Source organism: Triticum urartu, chromosome 5A, assembly GCF_056163025.1.
Source record: "Triticum urartu cultivar PI428250 chromosome 5A, HENAU_Tu73, whole genome shotgun sequence".
NCBI lineage: Eukaryota > Viridiplantae > Streptophyta > Magnoliopsida > Poales > Poaceae > Triticum > Triticum urartu.
The window spans coordinates 3,545,709-3,569,423 of record NC_141877.1 but is presented as its reverse complement, the minus strand read 5'-3'; the positions used below and the strand labels follow the sequence as shown (position 1 = coordinate 3,569,423).

The 23,715-nt window shown below is 42.5% G+C and overlaps 1 protein-coding gene across 1 annotated transcript; it reads left to right on the top strand.

Annotated features, from left to right (window-relative positions):
- The first annotated feature begins 10,838 nt into the window (after positions 1-10,838).
- Positions 10,839-11,723, top strand: LOC147967323 (uncharacterized protein OsI_031781-like). Its single transcript, XM_087522444.1, has one exon. The coding sequence runs from the start codon at positions 10,910-10,912 to the stop codon at positions 11,300-11,302; it is 393 nt and encodes a 130-aa protein (XP_087378570.1). The 5' UTR covers positions 10,839-10,909; the 3' UTR covers positions 11,303-11,723.
- The last annotated feature ends 11,992 nt before the right edge of the window (positions 11,724-23,715 follow it).

Genomic DNA, 23,715 nt, shown 5'->3' with positions numbered 1-23,715 from the left:
ATGCGAAATACTTGGGTTAAACTTGACGAGCCTAGCATGTACAAACATGGCATTGGAACACTGGAGACCGAAAGGTCAAACATGAATCATATACTCCCTCTGTTCCATATTACTTGTCGCTCATTTAGTACAACTTTGTACTAAATCAGTGACAAGTAATATGGAATGGAGGGAGTAGTAGATATGATCAACATAGATATGTTCACCATTGATGACTACCCCATCTCACGTGATGATCGGACATGGGTTAGTTGATTTGGATCACGTATCACTTAGATGACTTGAGGTATGTCTATTTAAGTGGGAGTTCTTAAGTAATTTGATTAATTGAACTTAATTTATCATGAACTTAGTCCTGGTAGTATTTGCTAATCATGTCATAGATCAATAGCTCGCGAAGTACCTCCCCATTTATTTTGCATATGTTCCTAGAGAAAAAATAAGTTGAAAGATGATGGTAGCAATGATGCAGACTTGGTCCGTGATCTGAGGATTATCCTCATTGTTGCACAGAAGAATTATGTCCTTGATGCACCTCTATGTGACAAACCTATTATAGGAGCAGATACAGACATTATGAACGTTTGGCAATCTTGTAATGATGATTACTTGATAGTTTAGTGCGCGATGCTTTACGGCTTAGAACTGGGGCTTCAAAAATGTTTTGAAACACCATAGAGCATATGAGATGTTCCAAGAGCTGAAATTGGTATTTCAGACTCATGCCTGTGTCGAGAGGTATGAGACTTTTGACAAGTACTTTGCCTACAAGATGGAGGAGAATAGCTCAACCAGTGAGCATGTTCTCAGAATGTCTGGGTACTACAATCGCTTGAATCAAGTGGGAGTTAATCTTCCAATATAAGATAGTGATTGACAGAGTTCTCTAGTCACTATCACCAAGCTACTAGAACTTCGTGATGAACTATAATGTGCAAGGGATAACAAAAAAGATTCCCGAGCTCTTAGCGATGCTGAAATCGGCAAAGGTAGAAATCAAGAAAGAGCATCAAGTGTTGATGGTTAACAAGACCACTAGTTTCAAGAAAAAGGGTAAAGGGAAATAAAGGGAACTTCAAGAAGAATGGCAAACAAGTTGCCACTCCTATGAAGAAGCCCAAAGCTGGACCTAAGCCTGAAACTGAGTGTTTCTACTGCAAAAGGGAATGGTCACTAGAAGCGGAACTACCCCAAATACTTGGCTGATAAGAAGGATGGCAAAGTGAACATAGGTATATTTGATATACATGTTATTATTGTGTACTTTACTAGTGTTCATAGTAACCCCTGGGTATCTTATACCGGTTTAGTTACTAAGATTAGTAACTCGAAACAGGAGTTACAGAATAAACGAAGACTAGTTAAGGGCAAGGTGACGATGTGTGTTGGAAGTGATTCCAAGGTTGATACGATCACCATCGCATACTCCCTCTACCTTCGGGATTAGTGTTGAACCTAAATAAATGTTATTTGGTGTTTGCGTTGAGCATGAATATGATTGGATCATGTTTATTGCAATATGGTTGTTCATTTAAGTCAGAGAATAATTGTTGTTCTATTTACAAGAATAAAACGTTCTATGGTCATACACCCCATGTCAATGGTTTATTGAATCTCAATCATAGTGATACACATATTCATAATATTGATGCCAAAAGATGCAAAGTTGATAATAATAGTGCAACATATTTGTGGCACTGCCGTTTATGTCATATTGGTGTAAAGCGCATGAAGAAACTCCATGCAGATGGTCTTTTGGAATCACTTGATTATGAATCATTTGATACTTGCGAACCATGCCTCATGGGAAAGATGACTAAAACTCCGTTCTCCAGAACAATGGAGCGAGCCAATGACTTATTTGAAATAATACATACCGATGTATGCAATTCGATGAGTGTTGAGGCACGCGGTGGGTATCATTATTTTTTGACCTTCACAGATGATTTGAGCAGATATGAGTACATCTACTTAATGAAACACAAGTCTGAAACATTTGAAAAGCTCAAAGAATTTCAGAGTGAAGTGGAGAATGATCATAACAAAAAAATAAAGTTTCTACGATCTGATTGCGGAGGCGAATATTTGAGTTACGAGTTTGGCCTTCATTTAGAAAAATGTGGAATAGTTTCACAACTCATGCCACCTGGAACACCACAGCGTAATGGTGTACCCGAACGCCGTAATCGTACATTATTAGATATGGTGCAATCTATGATCTCTCTTACTGACTTACCACTATCATTTTGGGGTTATGCATTAGAGACAGCTACATTCACCTTAAATAGGGCACCGTATAAATCCGTTGAGACAACACCGTATTAATTGTGGTTTGGCAAGAATCCTAAGCTGTCATTTCTTAAAGTTTGGGATTGTGATACTTAAGTCAAAAGGCTTCAGCCTGATAAGCTCGAACCCAAATCGAAAAAGTGTGTCTTCATAGGATACCCTAAGGAAATAATTGGGTACACCTTCTACCACAGATCCGAAGGCAAGACCTTTGTTGCCAAGAATGGAACCTTTCTAGAGAAGGAGTTTCTCTCGAATGAAGTGAGTGGGAGGAAAGTAGAACTTGATTAGGTAATCGTACCTTCTCTCAAATTGGAAAGTAACACATTAGAGAAAACCGTTCCCGTGATGCCTACACCAACTTGAGAGGAAGCAAATGATAATGATCATGAAACTACAGATCAAATTGCTACTGAATCTCGTAGGTCAACCAGAGCATGATTCGCACCAAAGTGGTACGGTAATCCTGTCCTGGAAGTCATGTTATTAGACCATGGCAAACCTACGAACTATGAAGAAGCTATGATGAGCCCAGATTCCAACAGATGGCTTGAGGCCATGAAATCTGAGATAGGATCCATGTATGAGAAGAAAGTATGGACTTGCTGGATTTGACTAATGATCGGCAAGCCATAGAGAATAAATGGATCTTCAAGAAGAAGACCGACACTGATGGTAATGTTACTATCTACAAAGCTCGACTTTTCGCAAAAGGTTTTCGACAAGTTCAAGGGGTTGACTACGATGGTACTTTCTCACCTGTAGCGATGCTTAAGTCTGTCCGATTCATGTTAGCAATTGCCATTTTATGAAATCTAGCAAATGGACGTCAAAACTGCATGCCTTAATGAATTTCTTAAATAAGAGTTGTATATGGTGCAACCAGTAGGTTTTGTCGATCCTAAAGGTGCTGACAAAGTGTGCAAGCTCCAGCGATCCATCTATGGAATGGTGCAAGCATCTCGGAGTTGTAATACACGCTTTGATGAGATGATCAAAGCATATGGTTTTATACAGACTTATGGTGAAGTCTGTATTTACAAGAAAGTGAGTGGGAGCTCTGTAACATTTCTGATATTATATGTGGATGACATATTGTTGATTGGGAATGATATAGAATTTCTGGATAGCATGAAAGGATACTTGAATAAGAAATTTTGAATGAAGGACCTCGGTGAAGTAACTTACATATTGAGCATCAAGATCTATAGAGATTGATCAAGACGATTCATAAGACTTTAATGAGTACATACCTTGACAAGATTTTGAAGGAGTTCAAAATGGATTAGCCAAACAAGGGGTTCTTGCTTGTATTGTAAGGTGTGAAGTTGAGTAAGACTGAAAGCCCGACCACACTAGAAGATAGAGAGAGAATGAAATTCATTCCCTATGCCTCAGCCATAGGTTCTATAAAGTATGACATGCTGTGTACCAGACCTGTTGTGTGCCTTGCTATGAGTTTGGCAAGGGGTACAATGGTGATCCTGGAGTAGATCACTGGGCAACAGTCAAAATTATCCTTAGAAGACTAAGGAAATGTTTCACGATTATGGAGGTGATAAAGGGTTCGTCGTAAAGAGTTACGACGATGCAAGCTTTAACACTAATCTAGATGACTCTGAGTCTCAATCTTGATACGCATTGAAAGTGGGAGCAATTAGCTAGAGTAGCACCATGCAGAGCATTGTAGACATAGAAATTTGCAAATATACAAGTATCGTTAGTATGATTTAGAAAACATGTTACATAATCTAGGCAATGTGCTGACATTTTACCTCTCCAACTCTAGATAATTATTCTAGATTATATTGTCAACCTTTGTTGCGTTCTCCTCGCTCCAGTTCTGGATCAGCGGCCTTAACCTTGATTCATACGAGATGCTAGAGTCCAATTGGTGCACTTTGAACTTCTCGTAGTACCATGTAATGTATGTTAGGTAACTGATAATTGTACTACTACGAATTACCTGCAGCAGTGGTAGGTTCCCCTCCAGATTTGCCTCACCATTTACAAAATTCTCCACACTATCCATAAGATAGTCAAGCGTTAGCTGTCCAAGATTTGTGCCCTTTATCGTCTCAACGTTTCTAACAATCTTAATATATTTGTTATCCACATACTCCTCTTTTGTTCGGCATACATATTTGCCTATAGTGTACAAGACAAATGGTCTGACAAAATTTGGTGCGCGATCACCTTTCATCTTGGCTAGCAATCCTTTAAAAGTTATTTTGGTGTCATTACGGTCTTTCAGTTTCTTCCACAACTCCATATTATCATCAAGATTTGAAGGGACGTGCTTCTTCCCATCGTAGGCCATTTCAGGAACATTTACTAAAATCTGATTATTTTTAAAATTCGTGAACATTTATTGAAATATGGGAAGATTTTTAGAATTTGATTTCTTTTTCAAATATGAGAACAGCTTAAAAATTCATTAACATTTTTTTAAAGTTCGAGATTTTTTTAATTAGTAAACATTTTGGAAAATTCATTTTTTATATAGGAGAATGATTTTCAAGTTCATTTATAGAAAAATCAGAACATATTTTGAAATCTGTGAAAAACTATCAAATTCATGAAAATTTTAAATACCCTACCACCATAGTCTTTGGCGGTAGGGTAGCGAAAGTATAAATAACGTGTACAATATCGCTCCTCATGGTGTACAGTACATGAAACAGCATCGATCTATTTAGGTATCACATGATTCTAAATATATGACAAAGCAAAAGAATGGCTGGCTAGAAGAATACATCATCTAATGAATCACTAGCGTGTAGTACAACACAATATCTAAGGGCATGGCCAATGCATAGTCTCAGCATGATGCCCCGTAGGCCATCACTAGTAGAATACAGGGAACTAGTCCCGGTTCCAAAGGGCCTTTAGTCTCGGTTTTGGAACCGGGACAAAACGGTCGGGACTAAATCCCAAAACCTTTAGTCCTGGTTTGTTTACGAACCGGGACAGGAGAGGCTCCACATGGCCACTGCGGGCAGCCTAGGCAGGAGGACATTTAGTCCCAGTTGGTAACATGAACCGGTACCAAAAGGCAGCCACGCATCAGCAGCTAGCCGGAGCGGGGGTTTTTTTTTTTAAAGGGGGGAAGTTTAGGGGGGTTTGGAGGGTTGATTTAGGAGTTTCATATTGTGTTAGCTGGCTAATAGAGAAAAGTGACCTCTCTTTCTCCCTGCTTGGTCGATACTAGGTACTATACATATAGAGAAAACTCGACACGCTAGCTAGTAAGCAAATGAAGGAACCATTAATTACACAAGATCGATCGTCATGAACATATACAGAGAGAAGTGACATCTCTTTCTTCGAGAAATTGGTCGAACAACAAGTTTTCGTATATCTATCCGACGCTACTACATATATACAATATAACATCTCTTACAATACCTAACATCTAAAATCCATTTTAATTTCCCGATGGTATTATTCGTTCTCGTTTATGATGTGGTCAAGAAAGAAGTCCGCCAATTCCTCTTGAATTACTTGTATGCGATCATGTGGTAGGAGTTCATCCCGCATCTGCCAGATCTAATTTAAAGAAGGGGGGGGGGTCAATACATACATATATATGAATGAAACTCAACACAAATGATGGTAATAAAATAAAATTATGAATATTACTGTTTACGTACTTCATATTGTTTTTCAGAGTAGCCCCGCTTAGAGGTCGCGTTGTAGATGAACTCGCAAACGTATTATCCACATAAATTATTCCCGAATTCCTGCCACAAGCACTTTACGAGAAATAGAGTTCTGTCAAACTGATAATCAAGCATGATAAATGGTATTGATGAAACTATAATAAATGGGAGATGCGCGAAACTAGCTATAGTACTACTTACTTTCGGGTGTGTAAATCGCAGCTCCCTCGTCAGCCCCAGAACCATTCCAGTGAACTCTTTCCAAACCCTGCCAGACAAAGAAAATAATTACTTGATATCATGAAATGAACAAAGTTGCCGATATGGTGCGATAGTGATCGACTGAACTTACTCCTGGAGCATTTCAGTCATGTCTGCATACTCCTGGGTATCTTTTCGTCTCGAGTCTAAGACAGTTACTACTCCCCGGTCAAGCTTAATCTCTAGCAGAATAAAATGGAAGCTGCACACGCATGCATAACTCATCAATTACATTACTATAACCTCGAGTAAGTGAAACCGAATATGCACAAGGCAGTAACACTCACTTGAAGTTGTAAGGAAAGAGTATTTTCCCATTGTTTTGATTTTGAAGTAAGGATTGTAGTAAGTTGTCCTTAGTATCTTTGGCTCTCTTTTTAACCGACCATTCATTTATGGTATTTGGGTTTATGAACCCAATGTCATAGATTTGTGCTTTTCTGCATTCGACGATCTTCAATATGCATAATATAGTGAGGATAATTATATATACATGCAATGAAAGAGTTGAGCTATAGAGACTTAATTGCAGAAGTAATACTTAGAGACAATAGCAAGTCATGAGTTGTTTGTCGAGGGCCTGTTGATTGTATAACTGGAATAACTCCACAAATTCAACAGGCATCACCTCAGTTCCAACGAGGTCATGCTCCTCTTTAATTCCCAGCATCATGCTATCCTTCGCAGACTTCCTGCAGGTATCCATGTACCATTCATGCAATCTTTGCATCATCGTTGTTAGAGGAGGAGGATCAGGTTTGATGAGAGGCTTCCCGTACTCGTATCTGAAGATCTCTACCACCTCTAACATTTCAAACTCTACATGATCGCCAGGTAATCTGCAGGATTGGTATCGGGCACTAGCCCCAGATGATTAGCGACGGTATCGATGGACACCTTGAGCGGGGGGCACGATTGGTTCGCCTGTTCGCCGAGCTGGGGATTTTTTTCCAACTTCTTCATTGTGCTAATCTTGCATCATTGTAAGTACTTCCCGACCGCCGCGCTTCATCATATGTCTTTTTAAGACAGCGGACATAGTTGGAATCCGGCGGAGGCGGTGGTGGTCGCTTCAGGGCATCCAGAGTGCGCTTCGCTTTCACCGGATCTACCGTTTCCTTCGGAGGTGCAGGTTTCCGTGCAAAATGTTCATGCACTTCGGCAGCACTGATTTCCGCGCTTTCCTCGTCGGTCCTCTCATATGGTAACTTTTCTGGAGCCTTGTGGCTTGGACTGTATCTGAATTGCTTCCCGCCTCTGCTTGTACTGCTAGCCACCGGAGCGACGACGTCTCTCTTCTGCAGTTGTTGATGCGGTGGAGTCCGCTGACACGCCGGAGGAGGTGGAGTGCTTTGACGCGTCGGAGGAGGCGGAGGAGGAGGCTGTGCGGAGGAGGAGACGGAGGAGGATAACTCAGCAATCCCACAGAGCAGCGCAGCGAGCGACACACATGGGCCGGCCCACTTATACATAGTGCATCCAACAGGTTTTGGGAACCTTCTAGATGGTTCCCTGAACCAGATTTTTTTCCTGTATCATTTTTTCTGGTACTTTTCGGCTTTCTATTGTTTTCTATTTCTTTTATTTCTTTGTTTTCTTTTTTTAGTTTCTGTTTCTTTTCTTTATGCTTTTTTTTTTCAAATTTCACAACTTTGCAAAATTTGTTAGCAAATTTAAGAAAAATGTTTGTATTTAAATTTTTGTTCATGAGTTTCAATAAATGTTCCTATTTCAAAATTTCTTCACAATTTTCAAAAAAATGTTTGTGTTTGAAATTTTTGTTCGTGAGTTTTGTAAAATGTTCCCGTTTCAAAAATTTGTTCACACATTTCAAATTTTGTTCGGGAGTTTCAAAAAATGTTTACAATATATTAAACAATGATTGTGTCTTCAAAAATATTTCACAAGATTGAAAAATGTTCCCGTTTGAAATTTATGATTTTTTTCTTCGGAATTTTCAAAAAATGTTCACAATATTTTAAATAATGTTTGTGTTTTCAATTTTATGGGGAGCTTAACAAATGTTCTTGTTTCCTCAAATTGTTTGCATTTTTCGAAATATTTGAGTCTTGTCAAATTTTGTTCACAATTTTTAAAAGTGTTCGCGGTTTCATAGAACATTAGTTTTTTTTTTCAGAATTGTTTTGCGATCAAAATTTAGAAAATGTTCGGTCTACACTCGGTTTGGTTCTTAAGTTTCTGAGCAGCTCAGTGCACAATATAGCCAGCTAGCTCAACTGGTAAACACCACTTTGCCTTAACCACCTGCTATCTAGTTCGACTAGTTCGATCCTTACTGAGCGCGCCTTTTTTTTCGAGCGTTACAGTTTTCCGCTTTGCACTGCTCGCTAGCCACCTGGGCCGACCCAGTCAGGAAGCTTCATAGAACATTTGCGACGTTCTGCCGCAGAGAGCGGCACATAGGATCTCCCAGTTGTCGCTGCTTCGGACAGAGGTGAGCGACCAAGCGATTCAAGCTGGGCCAGCCCAATGACGAGATAGCACAGTGTCCGGTCCTGGGAACATTGTGGAAAGTTCCTGACTGGTTTTGGGAACCTTCTAGAGGGTTCTTGAACCGGTTTTGCACTGATTTTTTCTGTTTCTTTTTCTTTTTTGGTTTCATGTTTCTTATTTTACTTTATCTTTTTTTCTTTTACTTTCTTCTTTTTTTTGTGTCTGTATTTCATATTTTAATTTTTTTTCCTCTTTTTATTCCTTTTTGTTCTCCAGAACTTGAAATTCTTTTCTAAAATTCGAAAAATGTCCAGAAGTTCAAAAAATGTTCTTTTTATTAATTTTTGTTCACAAAGTCAAAAGATGATCTTCATTTTCTAAAAGAATGTTCGCATATTATTAAAAATGTTCGCTTTTAAATAGAATATACATAAGTTCAAAAAAATCACGTTTCTAATTTCGTTTAGGAGTTTCATAACATCTTCCCATTTCCAAATTTGTTCACCAATTTCAGAAAAATGTTCATGTTTTCAAATTTTGTTGGGAGTTTCAATAAATGTTTCCATTAAAAGAATTGTTCACAAATTCAAAAAATGTTCTTGTTTCAATTTTTTTTGAGAATTTAAAAAATGTACGCAAGTTTAAAACCTGTTCATGTTTTCAAGTTTTGTTCAGCAGTTTCAAGAAATGTTTCCATTTTTCAATAATGTCTGTGTATACAAAAATTGTTTTGGAACTTGAAAAATGTTCTGCTTTCCAAAAAAAAAGTTCACGTTTTCTATATTTGTTTTTTTATATCACGTTTCCAGGAATTGTTTGAATTTTTTGAAATGTTTGAGTTTTTTTAAGTTTTATTCACAATTTCCAAAAGTGTTCGCTGTTTCATACAACCTTCATGTTTTTTCTCAAAATAACGTTTTCTGTATTTTTTTTAAAAAAATATTCGATTGTGCACTCGGTTTGGTTCTTAATATTTTGCGCTGCATTATTAACCAGGTAGCTCAACTGGCTAGTTGTACTTTTTTGAAGCGTTTGGTCTCAGGTTTGAACTCTGCTTAGCGCAGTCTTTTCCGAGCGCTGCATTATCCGTTCAGTACTGGTCGCTACCCAAATGGGCTGGCCCAGTCGGGAGGGACTGTGCGTGCAGTAGACATTCTGCCACACAGAGCGGCAGATAGGACCCCCCGCTATAGCGTGGCTAATTCCTATTGGGCTGTCAAGGCGTTAAATATAGGCAAATATATGTAGACAAGGGACAACGCACACCCACTCTTCGCTAGTTTCGTGAGCGGGCCAGCTCATCTAAAGCCATTTGGAAAATATAGGTGTTTGCTTTTCAATTTTTCTTTTTTGTTTCCCACTTTTTTATTTCCAAAATTTAAAAAAACTCATGTTTTTCCAAATTTACTCACTTTTATGAATTTTACAAAGTTTTTCGAAACCTGTGAAGATTTTTAATTCATGAATTTTTTTCCAATTTTTTTTCTATTCTATAGATTTTTATTTAAATTTATGAGCCTTCAGTAATTGCAAACTTTTTAAATTAATTTCAAAATGTTTGATCTTTTTTCAAATTCATGAACATTTTTCATATTCATGAAGGTTTTTAAAATTCATGAAAATTTTTCAAAGTCAGATTTTGTTTCTGAAAATTCGTGAATAATTGTGTGAACTTTTTCCAAATTTGTACAATAAAATTAAATCTGTGAATCTTTTTATAATTTACAAACTTACTTTAAATTTGATATTTTTTAATCTATGATCATTTTTTAATTTAAAAAACTGGCAACCGTCTTTTTTGGGAAACAATACAACGACGTTTGAGAAAAGTGAGAAAATGAGAGCAAAGAAAAGGTAGGCGAGCGTACGAGGCAATTGGCTGTTTCATGGAATCCCCATTCAAAAGGTTGTATCATGAACCTCTCAGATTAGGAACCATGCACATCTGGCCGTTTTACTCATTGTGGTTTCTAGCTAGATAGATGGTACCCCTATTTCCTAGGAATTATTGAGGGCATCTGACTTGTGGCTCATACGGGGTAGACATGAATGGGTGCAACCAAATTTTCACCCACATGCAGTATGGCGTCCGCGAAGCTCTCATGGCCTCATGCTCTCTTTGTGCAACATGTCCTATTTATAGCCACGGCCACCTTCATAAGCGTCCCCGACGTAAGCATCGATCTCATTGAAAGTAGCAACATCCCGTTGAATCATCCCTCTACCACTTGTCAACTAGAGTAATGGCCCCAGCCAAGAAGATTGCGGCGGCACGAATCCTTGTCATCGTCATGGTGGTAACTGCATTATTACCGACCTCAAGGGCCGCCGTCATGAAGTCCGGCGACTGCGAGGATCTGTTCAAGATGGCCCTTGTCGGGCTCATGGATGTGGCCCTTAACGACGTCATCGCCGCCACCCCACCATCGAAAATACCCGAAGTAAAGGCGGCTGGGGAGAAGCAGCAACTCCTCGCTATGGCCAAGGTGGACACGACCAAAGGAGACAAGGCCAAATTAGAAGCATTCTTGTTGGCCTACAAGAAGGCTGCTGAGCAAGTCATTGCCGCGCCGCCCGCTCAGAAGTTCTCGGTTATGGAGACAGGCTTTACCGAGGCTTCTCGCCTAGCTCCGTAATTTGGCACCTCGTTCACCCATATATTCGATTTGTTTCTTATTTTCATTGTCGTGCATGCACATCGTACATTCGGTAGTTCTTGTTTCATTTTTATTTCTTCCTATTTTTATTGGCGACTTTGTTTCGCATGATCGAGCACTTGTAATAATCCAGATATAGGGAACCCTCACGTACGGGCACATTACGATATGTACTCTGTTTATTTTCCCAAATCTATACCTATACATATATATGATATTATATATATATATATATATATATATATATATATATATATAAATCCCTAATAATAAAGCGATCATTGCTTATGGTTGTATGTCGTCGCATATTTTGCAAAAAAGTCCCTATACTTTTTGATAATTGAACCCACAGTCCTTTCCTAAGTGAAAAAAACGTTTCGTTTTGAAATTTTGCGTGAGAGACCCTATATTCTCTAAATCTCTAGTATTGAATGCGCGGTCCTTCTTAAGTGAGGAAACGTTCAGTTGCTCGAGGAAGACAGGCGGTTCTGGGCGCGGCGTCGTGGGATCTGGCGGCTTGCTCCGGTGGCGCCGGCGGCGTCCTGCTCATCCAGAGAGAGAGCAGGGCATGAGGGGGAGAGGAAAGAGAGGAAGAAAGGAGAATGGGAAGGGGCGCAGGGTGAGGGAGGAGGTTGCCGGCTCTGTGCAGCTCCGGTGGCCGGCCAGCGGGCATGGCAGCGGGCTCCTATTGAGGCGGCGGTACAGGTACCGTCGCGACAACCAGCGGCCAATTCATCCTGAAAAAGGGGCTCCAATAGACCAGAATTAGCCCTCGCAGTCGTGCCCCGAGGTTGAGGCGGCTGAATCTGACGGGGGCCACCGTCTCCCCTCTGCCGCCCCTGCCGAAGAAACGGGGCCGCAGACGCCCTTGGGAAGTGGCTCGCCTCCCCACCGCCGCTTGGGATTCATGTCCTCTCTGGCCGCCCATGGTGAGTCTTCTCCCCCTGAAACATGATTCGTAAATTGAAATATGTGAGTTAAGGTTGTGGTGTCAACAGTCAGTCATCTGAAATTTGCATCTGTCCATGAGAAAGTAGGATACATGGTGTAGGTAAATTAGGATAGTTTGAGTATGCAAAATTAGGATCCATTCATCCAAACATTGCCCTGGTACTCACAGGTTTTTAGTACACATCTTGGTGTGGATTTCACCAGCCATTCAACTTTTCACTCCAGTATATATTCTAGTATGTTTTTTCCTCCTGATTAATTAGCTTCATTTCACTTCTATATTTGCACTTGCATTTCTTCTGACATTCGTGTTTGCTTGGTCAATTAACATGCAGCACATTCTTGAGTGCATGGCGGCCGGCACGGTTCTCAAATGGAACCACCACCACCTCCTGGACCGGCTCCAATGCTGCTTACCTATGAGGAGTTTCTGGCACAGCACCCGGGGATTACGCCGGTTAGTACATCCCCAAACTATTCAACTAGTGTTGCTTACCATTTATTCAACACAATCATATATCCCCTTAACATGTCTTTTCAAACATCCAGGGAACCGGTGGATCTACCGTTGGTGGTGGTGCCGGTCTTGGCATCAGTCCCGACTCATGCAGCCCGGTCACTCTGATCCACCGAGGCGGTGGCGGTCTTGGCGGTAGCGCTGCCGGTAGCAGTGACGACCTGGGCTTCCGCTGACGACCTTGGCGGCAGTAGTGGACGTACTGACGCTTAAGCCTGTGGGTGATGGTGGTGGTGATGATATAGTTGTGTGCTTTAGATGACTTTGTGCTCGTTTATGCTACTTCAGATGACTTGTGTGCTTCTTAGCTAGATGCTTATGTTTCTGATATGCTTATGTTTTTGGTTGTGAGGATGTGATGGTGGTGGTGTTTGTGAGGATGTGATATGCTTATGTTGTTGGTTGTGAGGATGTGATATGCTTATGTTGTTGGTTGTGAGGATGTGATGGTGCATGTCTATTTCTGCTATATACCTGCTATTTGAATTGATATGAAACATAAAATTGAAAAAAAATCAGACAAAAGCTATGCTAGGCCGTCGGCATAGCTGCCACGTGGCGGCCACTTGCAGCTCCTAGGCGAAGCTACGCCGACGGCTAGGCCATCGGCATAGCTATGAATCTATGCCGACGGCTAGTCCATCGGCGTAGCTACGCCCCAGGAGCTGCCAGTGCCGCCACGTGGCGAGGCTATGCCGAAGGCTAGGCCGTCGGCATAGATTTGAATCTATGCCGGTGGCCTAGCCGTCAGCATAGCCTCGCCACATGGCGGCCGCTAAGTGGGATACTCTTGATGGCGGCGCCGTCAAACGCCGTTTGCGTGGAACTTTGCCGATGGCCTGAGCCATCGGCATAGATGTACGGACGCCATCGGGGCAGGCATCTATGTCGACGGCCTTTCCATGCCGACGAGGGCCTGGGGTACGCCGATGTATATGTTGTCGACAACCCTACGCTGACGGTGGCCGTCGGCATAGGTCTCTCCAGACGGGAATCGGGCCTATGCCGACGACCTGGGCCGTCGTCATAGGGGTTTAGTGTTGTAGTGTTTGTTTAGTACCCAGAGATTTGCTCAAGATTTCTTGGAAGGCAAGATCATGCCATTAATAGGTGGTGTAGGCTCACTAAAAGGCAGACTCTCCCGTTGTGCACTATGCATGGCCCATCTAATAGGTGGTGTAGGCGAGCTCTATTCTATCTCGCCTCAGCATCATCCTGTCATGGAGCCTCAACGCACGGTTGGGCCGGTAATCTGTGTCGGTCGACCAATCTATACCTTGATCGACCACCGCACTAGCCGCGCGATTCTCCCCCGAAGTGTCGTTCGATTCAGTTTTTTCCTTTTTTTGCTTGTCCGTGTAAAACATGGTCGTCATATGTTGTTATTGTTTTATATCCAATGTTTTGTCATTTTGTCAGAAATTATCAATCTATTCAATAAATAAAAGTCGCAGGGTTTTGCTTTAGAATATTGTTGGCACTGGGGTTGTCCTTGTCGCCTGTTTCTTTCTTTCGTTGCCTTCTCGAGAAGGGAGGGCTCATCACCCGCAGGAGCTCTGTCTCGCACATAAGGAGATATAATATGTCTCGCATATACACTACAAAAAAATACACTTCCGTGATGATACGTGTTTGTCACAGTAGGTCACGTTTTCTGTCATGCATGTACATCCATGACAAATTTATGACAGAATCAAGATAGTCATACCTGTGCTGTCGTACAAGCGTTCCATGACATTACCAAAATTATCATCACGGAAGTGCCCACTTCCATGACGATAAATCACGCGTCACAGAAGTGCTTTCGTCAAGGGTGACCGACACGTGGCGTCCACCGTAACGGAATGCCGTTAAGCTATCGGGTCCGGTTTTGGACCCGATAACCCGTTAACAGCCCCGACCAATAGGGATTTTCCACGTGTAAAATCATCATTGTCTGGAGGAAACACGTGTCGGCTCACCGTTGGGACAGATGTCATCCACTCATTGGACCCAAAGCGCCTATGATACGTCGACACGTGGCACGGCCCAACAGAGGCCCATTCCTGCGAAAAGGCCGGCCTGATTGACTTGGTCAAAAGGTGGCGGGCCAGCCCACGGCAAGCCTGTTAACGGCATGTTCGCATATAGCCCATTTACAGTCTGCTAACCCAGGGCCCGTTTACGGCCTATCCGAATTAGGCCCAGTAGCGTCATTTGAGCCGTCCAATATAATTCTAGCCCGTTTTAACTTCCGGCCCATGTATGGCCCATGACGTCTTTTGGCCCATATGAGGCCCTTAGTAACCCTCGCCCCATTAACGGCCCGTGGTAAAACTGGCCCGTAATGAACAGTGTATCACTTTATACCCATTAGCGGTCCATTATTCCGTTGGGCTGTTTCCATCCCATGTTATCTTTTGGCCTTCTCAGGGCCCATTTATTCTTGGGCTCATTTCCAGCATTCGTTTACTTTCGGCCCGTTACTGTCATTTTTTGCTTGTGGGCCAAATACAGCCCGTGGTTACAGTTGGCCCGTTTGTGGCCCATTAATACGTTGGGCCATTTTCATAGCATCATCAAATACGGCCTATTAACGACGACCCGTTATGGTCGGCCCATGAACGGACGATTTCAACTCTAGCCCATTTACGGCCATAATGTGGTCTGTTATTGGCTCATGTTTGGCCAACCGATCATACGGCCCGTAGAAGGCCCATTGATGATACGACCCGTAGAAGGCCCATTTTGTCTATGCCCCGTAGAAGGCCCATTGTTTCTACGGCCCGTAGGAGGCCCATGTTAACTACAGTAAATATGTAGCCCATTGTTAATGTGGCCTAGTTTTAAAAAATAGGTTATTCGGGCCACTAGCAAACGGCGGAAAAAGAACTACACTGACTACAAGAAAACAAATAAACAAGACAACAGAAATAAATAAGCAAGCAACTTACGCTAGGCTATCACGGCTATTACACATATTACATCCACTGGGCATCAAAGTTTGCCACAAGTGCAAATATAGGGAACAAAGCAGCATATAAACGCCGCAGCAAAATAAGTCCAGAACTGAAACCACTTCAGAAGAGCTCAAGAAACAATATCGGCCACTAGCAAACGGCGGAAAAAGAACTACACTGACTACAAGAAAACAAATAAACAAGACAACAGAAATAAATAAGCAAGCAACTTACGCTAGGCTATCACGGCTATTACACATATTACATCCACTGGGCATCAAAGTTTGCCACAAGTGCAAATATAGGGAACAAAGCAGCATATAAACGCCGCAGCAAAATAAGTCCAGAACTGAAACCACTTCAGAAGAGCTCAAGAAACAATATCCTGGCTACCCATAATGTTGGCAAGATGCTTAGCAAGCTTATTAACTTTTTCTTGTTTGGCCCTTAAATCCTCCAGCACTTGCTGTTGCACCAGAAAGTATGCATCTGAATTCTGCAGGGACTTCCTCAGTCCTTCGGCTTCCTGCCTCATAACATCTGATCGATGTCTTTCAACTTGAAGTTGAGACTCAAAAAGCCGAACTAATTCAGGCAGCGAGTTCGAAGAGCTGGTGCCAGCAGTAGTAGCCAGTAACTCGAACACTACATCAAGACAAGACTTTGGGGTTGTCTCAGTGTCTTCAATATAGTTTTTATCAGCTTTCTTGGAGAACAACAGGGATGTCTCACTATCTTGAACCTGATCTGCATTACTTCCTTTACCATTGCATTCCCGATAACGGGGTATTCTTCTCCAATATTTTATCCGCGTTCTAAAGGAGAAACAAACAAACACATCACAGGTTTACAATGTAGTATATGAAACTCATTTTGGTAAACCAGTTCAATAGTAAGGTGGACAGGGTAACAGCATGAAACAAACATATATCTATGTAGTATGGTCACTGTATGGTCTATATCATTCTAGTTTATGTTGCCAAATCAAGATAGATACAGTTCGAATCATATCTATTTAAGACAAAGCAGCATAGACAGGATATAAGTGTGGGAAACTACACAGCAATAACAACACTTGTAATGTGCATGGCATGAGAACATAATTGTTTATTCAATTGAAACTGAAATCAACATAGAGCAAGTTACAACAGCAAACACGTTAAAGAAACAGGTTTAAAACATACCTGTTGCGCCATTGGAGTTTCAATTGCATCGTTCAAATTTGAAATTAGTTGGTATGAGTAAATACAGTGATGCAAGAGCAAAGTAGCATGAACCATAGCTACGGAAGCTGACCTGAGAACAATTCTTCTTCTGCTTTAAGCGTTGACTTGGGGTTCGGAGTGGTGGTCCTCGTGCTTTGGGCACCGCAGTTGCCTTACTAACTGCTCGTGTTTGGGTGCTCTGTGGTGGAGACGGTGATGTGTCAACAAAAACTGGGTTACTTTCTGCTGGGGTTGGGGTTAGAAGGGGTGTAGCTGGTTCTTTGTCCAACTGGGTAGGAGTACAATCTGCGTGAGTCTGGGTTATGTGTGGTGGGGCTGGTTCTTGGGCAAGTACAACCGTGGTTCTATCTCCATCGACAGGTAGCACGATCTTTTCTGAAGACCTTGTTTTTACTCCCACAGATACTGCCATCACCCCCTCCAATTGAAATGGTTGATAAACAAGAAAAGTAATTGAATGTACAGACATTGTAAGATAGACAGGTGCAATGGATAGTAGGGAAGAAAACATGGCATGAAGTAATTCACATTTATGTTGTCTAACCAAACAGAATAGCAGGACATAATTTCAAATATATGATGGCTAATTAAATAGGATAGCATGACACAATTTTCACATGTATGATGGCTAACTAAGCATGATAGAATGACATACTTCAAAATATGATGACTATGTAAACATGATGACATGATATAACTATACGATGTGTCTATTAAAGTGGTTGGCATGCCATAAATCACAAACATGCCGTCGATGGAAACATGATGGCATGATATAATTCATAGATAGAATGACACAATTCAAAATATGATGACTATGTGAACAGGATGAGATGATATAACTATATTATGTCTTTAGAAAATGGGTTGGCATGCCATAATTCAGATACATGCTGTCTATGTAAACATCATGGCATGATATAATTCAAATATATGATTTATATACTAAGGAAGTGAGCAGAGGGCAATCGCATATATGATGTGTCAACTAAGGAGATGGCATTCAATATTGTGTGTATGATGTAAAAACTAAGCATTGCAATACAATATATGAATGATATGAGTAATATAACCCTGCCAAGTTTGAGCATACACCTCAGGGGATAATAGGACTGGTCATCTGCCTCCGAATCCTCCTCTGAAGAGCTATCTGTAACCAGCAACATATCTGCTTCACTAGGTAGCATTGTCTGCTCTGAAGACCTTATTTTCACTCCAGATTTCTCCATCACCAATTCAAATGGCTGATGCACAGGAAGAGCAGTTGAATATACAAACATTGTCGACAAAAGCAATGAGAAATACAAAAAAAGGACGGCATGATATAATTCACATATATGACGCTTGGCTAAACAACATGGCATTGCATAATTCACATATATAATGCCTTGCAACAAGATAGCATTGCATAATTCACATATATAATGTCTTACAAAAAGATGGCATTGCATAATTCACATATAAGGTAATTAGACACTAAACAGGTGGCATTCACACAAATCATGTCTAAACTAAGTAAATGACATAGCAATGCAAGATACCACACACACGATATGCGCAACATAACCCTGCCAAGTTAGAGCATGCACCTCGGGGGGGGGGGGATAGGACTGGTCATCTGTCTCTGAATCCTCCTCTGAGGAGCTATCTGTAACCAGCAAGACATGCGCTTCGTCAGATAGCATTGTCTGCTCTGAAGACCTTGTTTCCACTCCAGATTTTTCCATGACCGTGCCGAATGGCTGATGCACAGGAAGAGTAATTGAATGTACTAAAATTGTTGAAAAATTTAACACGTAATAAAAAATGATGTCATGATATAATTCACATATAAGATGACTGGCTAACCAGGGTGGTATTGCAAAATTCACATATATGATGACTGGCTAAACAAGATGGCATTGCATGATTCACATATACGATAAAGAAACTAATTAGATGGCATTGACACAAAGCATGTCCAAACTAAGCAGATGACATCTTTAATGTATACAGTAAGCAATGCAAGGCACCATATGCATGATATTATACAAACATCAGCATGCCAAGTTAGAGAGAAGACCTCATGGGGTAAATAGGAGTGGTCTTCTGCTACTGAATCCCCCTCAGAACAGTTATCTTCCTCTTGATTACGATCCGAAATGGGTAGAGGGGGGCTGCCTTTGCGCCCACCATGGAGCGACGTCTGCATGAAATTTTATTGCCACACAAGGCTCGTCTCTTTTTCTCTACATGTTCAGTGCCATTGTGTACAATAACTGACATGCATAGGAATAAAACATAGTGAGATTATGTAAGGAGTGCATGCAAAAATCCAGAGTGAAGGTAGCAAACTGTGGATAGACCCAAAACCAATGATAGCAGGCAGATAATAGCCTTAGTTAAAAAATACAGATAATGGCTCCTTTAATGTTTATTTGCACCCAACATGAAACTCATAGTAGACACCTGAGATTAACCAGATAATAGACAGATAGTACTGATTGCTGCCCCAATATGTACCCCACAACCATTTAAAAACTCAAGTTTTAGCATAAGTTTGGACCTAAGTTGGAGTCTAATAGGTGAACACGACGATAAAGTAGAATGTCATCATATTAAGCGAAGCATAACATAAACAGACACGAAAGAGTGCGACCTCTCTTGCGGACCCGTGTAGTCCTCAAGGTCATCTGCTCAATTGATGATGGTAATGCAGTTGTCGTGGCTGCCGGCGGCGGGGAAGAAGATCTGAGGCGGTGAAAGACAGTCTGGAGAGCGGATCCCTGTTGTGGTGAACCCTTCCGTCGTTGGAGCAGCTGAGCTGGGATGGAACACAACACCGCAGGAGCCGGACAAACCACACAAGGTTTTATTTGACACATATCTGTAATAGAAGTAATTGTGTAAGGGCTTGTTTGAATTTGAGGATTCTAACAATGCAGGGATAGGAAATAAACAGGAATAGGATAGGAATGCACGTGCAAAACAGAGAATTTAAAAACACGGGATTTCTGCCAATCTGGGTGTTTGGTTCACAAGAATTGGAAGATCACAGGATGCAAAGAAGCATGGTGATATTAAGTCAAACCACAAGAAGTGTACAACCTCTTTGGCGAAGCCATGTCGATCTCAACGTGATTGGGTTAGCCGGTGAGGATGCTCTGGCTGACTTAGCTGTCGGAGGAGGGGAAGAAGATCTTAGGTGTCTGGAGGTGGAGCCTGAGGTACTGCTCCGCTGTGATGTAGGGTTTCGTCGTTGGAGTAGCTCTGGTGAGTTGTACGACGCCGAGGCTTAAGCAGGACAAGAGAGACAACGTTAACCTGGGTGGAATTCTAATAGCATCTCCAATAGATGACGTAAAATACATAACCACAAAGTGTTAGATGTATACATCAGCCGCTCATCTCTGAACTTAACTGTCGAAACTGAATTTAACTGTCGAAACTGAACTTAACTGTCGAAACTGAATTTTGCTGTCGAAACTGAATTTTACTGTCGAAATTGAACGCACTAGAGGTGAGGCTACAAGTCAGTCGACTGACTTTTTCATCTTTGGTCAATCGATTTTGCAGCCGTTGGATACGAAATCAAGGGCCTGCGGTTCATCTTCAACCTCCACCCCCCTAAGCCGCCAGCCACCACCGGCCAAACAGCCGCCCCCCGCCGCTCGCCCCGAAAACACTCCACACCGCCGATCCGCCGCCACCCCGGCCATCCCTGTAGCCCCCCCCCCCCCCCCCCGTGCCGAGCTTTTTCTCTGGCGATCCCCACGCCACCGCCCCACCACCGCCGGCGACCACCGCCCCCACCCTGAACCCTAAGATAGATAGTGGGGTACCTCTCCGGCGAGCCGCCCTCCCCGCTGCGGCTGGTTCTTCCTTAACTCCGGTGAGCCCCCCCACCCCCTGAAAATCGACTGACCCAAAAGTCGATTCAGTTGACTGAAGTGTAGCTAAATCGGAGCAGCATCGCAGGCAAGAGCAAGAGCGAGAGCAGTAGCAAGAGCAAGAGCAAGAGCAAGAGCAGACCAGGCAGGGGACCAAGAGCAAGAGCAGAGTAGCAGCGCGAGCGAGAGCTAAAGTAGCAGCAGCTCCTACTGATGTGGACGTCGCCGCCGAGGGAGCGACGACATGGAGGAAGTGGCTGGCGACGCCGCCGTGGATGGAGCCGCGCCGTGTCGGCTCGGGACCGAGCACCGGCAGCTCCGTGAGATTGAATCAAGAAGAAAATGCGGCGATTAGTGTACAACCTCTTTGGTGGCGTCGATTAGGCCGCAGCTTCACCCGAGGAAACGGTGATGATGATGCTCTTCCTGTGGTGCAGGTGAAGACGGTGGTGTGGGAATGGAGGTGGCGCGAAAGACGAGGGGAACGTTGGGGCAGCTCCTTGGAGGTGGAGGACGGGGTGGCTGAACTGGCGGGACGACCAGATCGACGACGGATCCTCATCCGGTACGGTGGATGAGGGATGTCGAGGTGTTGTCGTGGACGACGTCATCGGGGAAGAGGCTCCGGCTGGGTGGCGGACAGAGGAGGGTGTGGGGCTTCGCGGGTTTTGCTGGCCTCGGTGTACGAATGGGTGGGCGGATGGGATGGGAGTGGGGAACCATTGCTTAGGGACGCGCTTGTTCGAAATGTGGGGTAACTCACGAAAGTACCCCCACCGATTTGAGGCGGTTCTTTCGGTTCAGGGGTATCACGGGAATTTCGCGTGTTAGGATTTCACAGGAGGTGGGAGTTTTCGCGCCCGTTGTAATTTTGGAATAGCAAGGCGCGGGTTGAGATGGAGGGAGTTGTCGGAGCACAACGAGAGAAAGATATATCTTAAATATTTTGGGCTAACAAGGCGCGGGTTGAAATTTCCGGACAAGCCTAACGTGTACTGTACCAAATCAATTCGCACTACAAATGTCATTCAAAACTTTGAATTCATGTTATGTTCAATTAAAATATTTCGCTACATGTTTAATGCATGCAACCTAGTACTCAAATGAACGTTTTAGTGCATTCCAAACGTATATACTACCGCTTCAATATGAACTAAATTTGAATTCGTTTCTCTATTTGAATAAGATCTACAATAATGATTGTTGTGAAGTCAAAGCATTTGAATTCGTTTATCTGTATTAATAAGATCTACAATCGTCATTATTGTCAAGATAAACCATCGTTTGTGTATTATCTTCACAGCAGACGACATGATTAGTCTCGAGTTACATATGAACTATGTGTACTATATGAACTCGAACTCGATTTTTTGAATCCACTTTATATTGATTTCAAATAATAGTACATTTCAAGCTCTAGCTAGATCTTCACAAACTAAACAATGTCTCATATGTATAATGTGTTTATCACATTATGTATGGTGCCCCGCCCCCTACGCCTACAAGTATTTAGATGTGAGTTGCAAACACCACACATTACCACAAATTCAAATAAAATGTGAGAATGTTTGATATATAGTATTGTTTAGATTGTTCGATATTTAGTTGTAAGCTGCAAACGCCACACATTATCACAAATTCAAATAAAATGTGAGATTGTTCGATTTATAGTATGGTTTAGATTGTTCGACATTTAGCTGTGAGTTGCAAACGCCATGCATTATCACATTATGGTATAACATGTGCAAAACCACAACACGTGTATCACCGCTATATTCATGCATGCATATGTTTAAAACACTATGATCTCCTATTCAAATATATGAATCCACTTTCATATCAAATTATGATCTTTGTTAGTCTCTTACACCCACACAATCCTCTAACCTTTGTAGCTACCACTAACTTTCTCTCGTGCATGCACACGCCCTCCTCGCCCTCCTCCTCCCTCAACATTCTATCCATCGCGCACATTCATTTTTTTCTTTAGGTCGTTCTCCCACGGTCTCCACAACTCCTTTTCGACACACACTGATCGATAAACCTCTCCAGCGATGCCTGCCTACAACATACACATGCACCTTCAATCTCCTCCTTTATGTGTCCTTGCCTCGTGTCTCTCATACGGTTCCACACACGTGTAAACTCTCGCCCCTCTTTTCATCAATCTCACAACCGCACACTCCTCCCCCTATCTAGCTAGTAGCTGGGCCTCTCGCACCACCTCCTAGGTCCATTCTCTCTGTCTATCCGTCTCGCCGGGCCTTATTTGCCTCTAACAAATGGACGTACACCGACCGATCTCCTGCTATACATATAGCTCGCTAGGTCCATATAACTCATTTTTCCCACGCGTCGATCGATCTACCTCATTAGTTATGTCTCTCCCTTCCTCCGACAAACAACAATTGATCTACCGATCTAGTTAGGTTTGCTTACCAAACACATGGTTCCCCTTCATCATCCATGGATGTGTCCCGACAGATCTATCACGCACAGGCACACACAGAAACACATCCCCACTCTTATTGATAATATTGCAGTTCCACCCTCAGTTTGTCTAGTAGGCCTCTCCCACCATCTTCGAGAAGCAACTCCATCACCCATCCAGCACTCTACCCCTCTCCCTCCCTCTCTCTCTCTCTGTCCCATCCTATTTCCCGTCCTTCAGTTATGTATGGATGTCGACCGATCTCCCTCAAGACATAGCTGGGTCTCTCCTTCTCAACACATATACGAGTCGTTCTACCTCTATAGTTAGGCCTCTGCCTACCCCTCCCCCACCCCCTCCAACACACACACACCGATACATCCTGCGCTCTAGTCATGTCTCCCTGCCACACACAAACTTGACTTGTGCCCTCTGACGTTTCGGTAGCTAGGTCAGTCG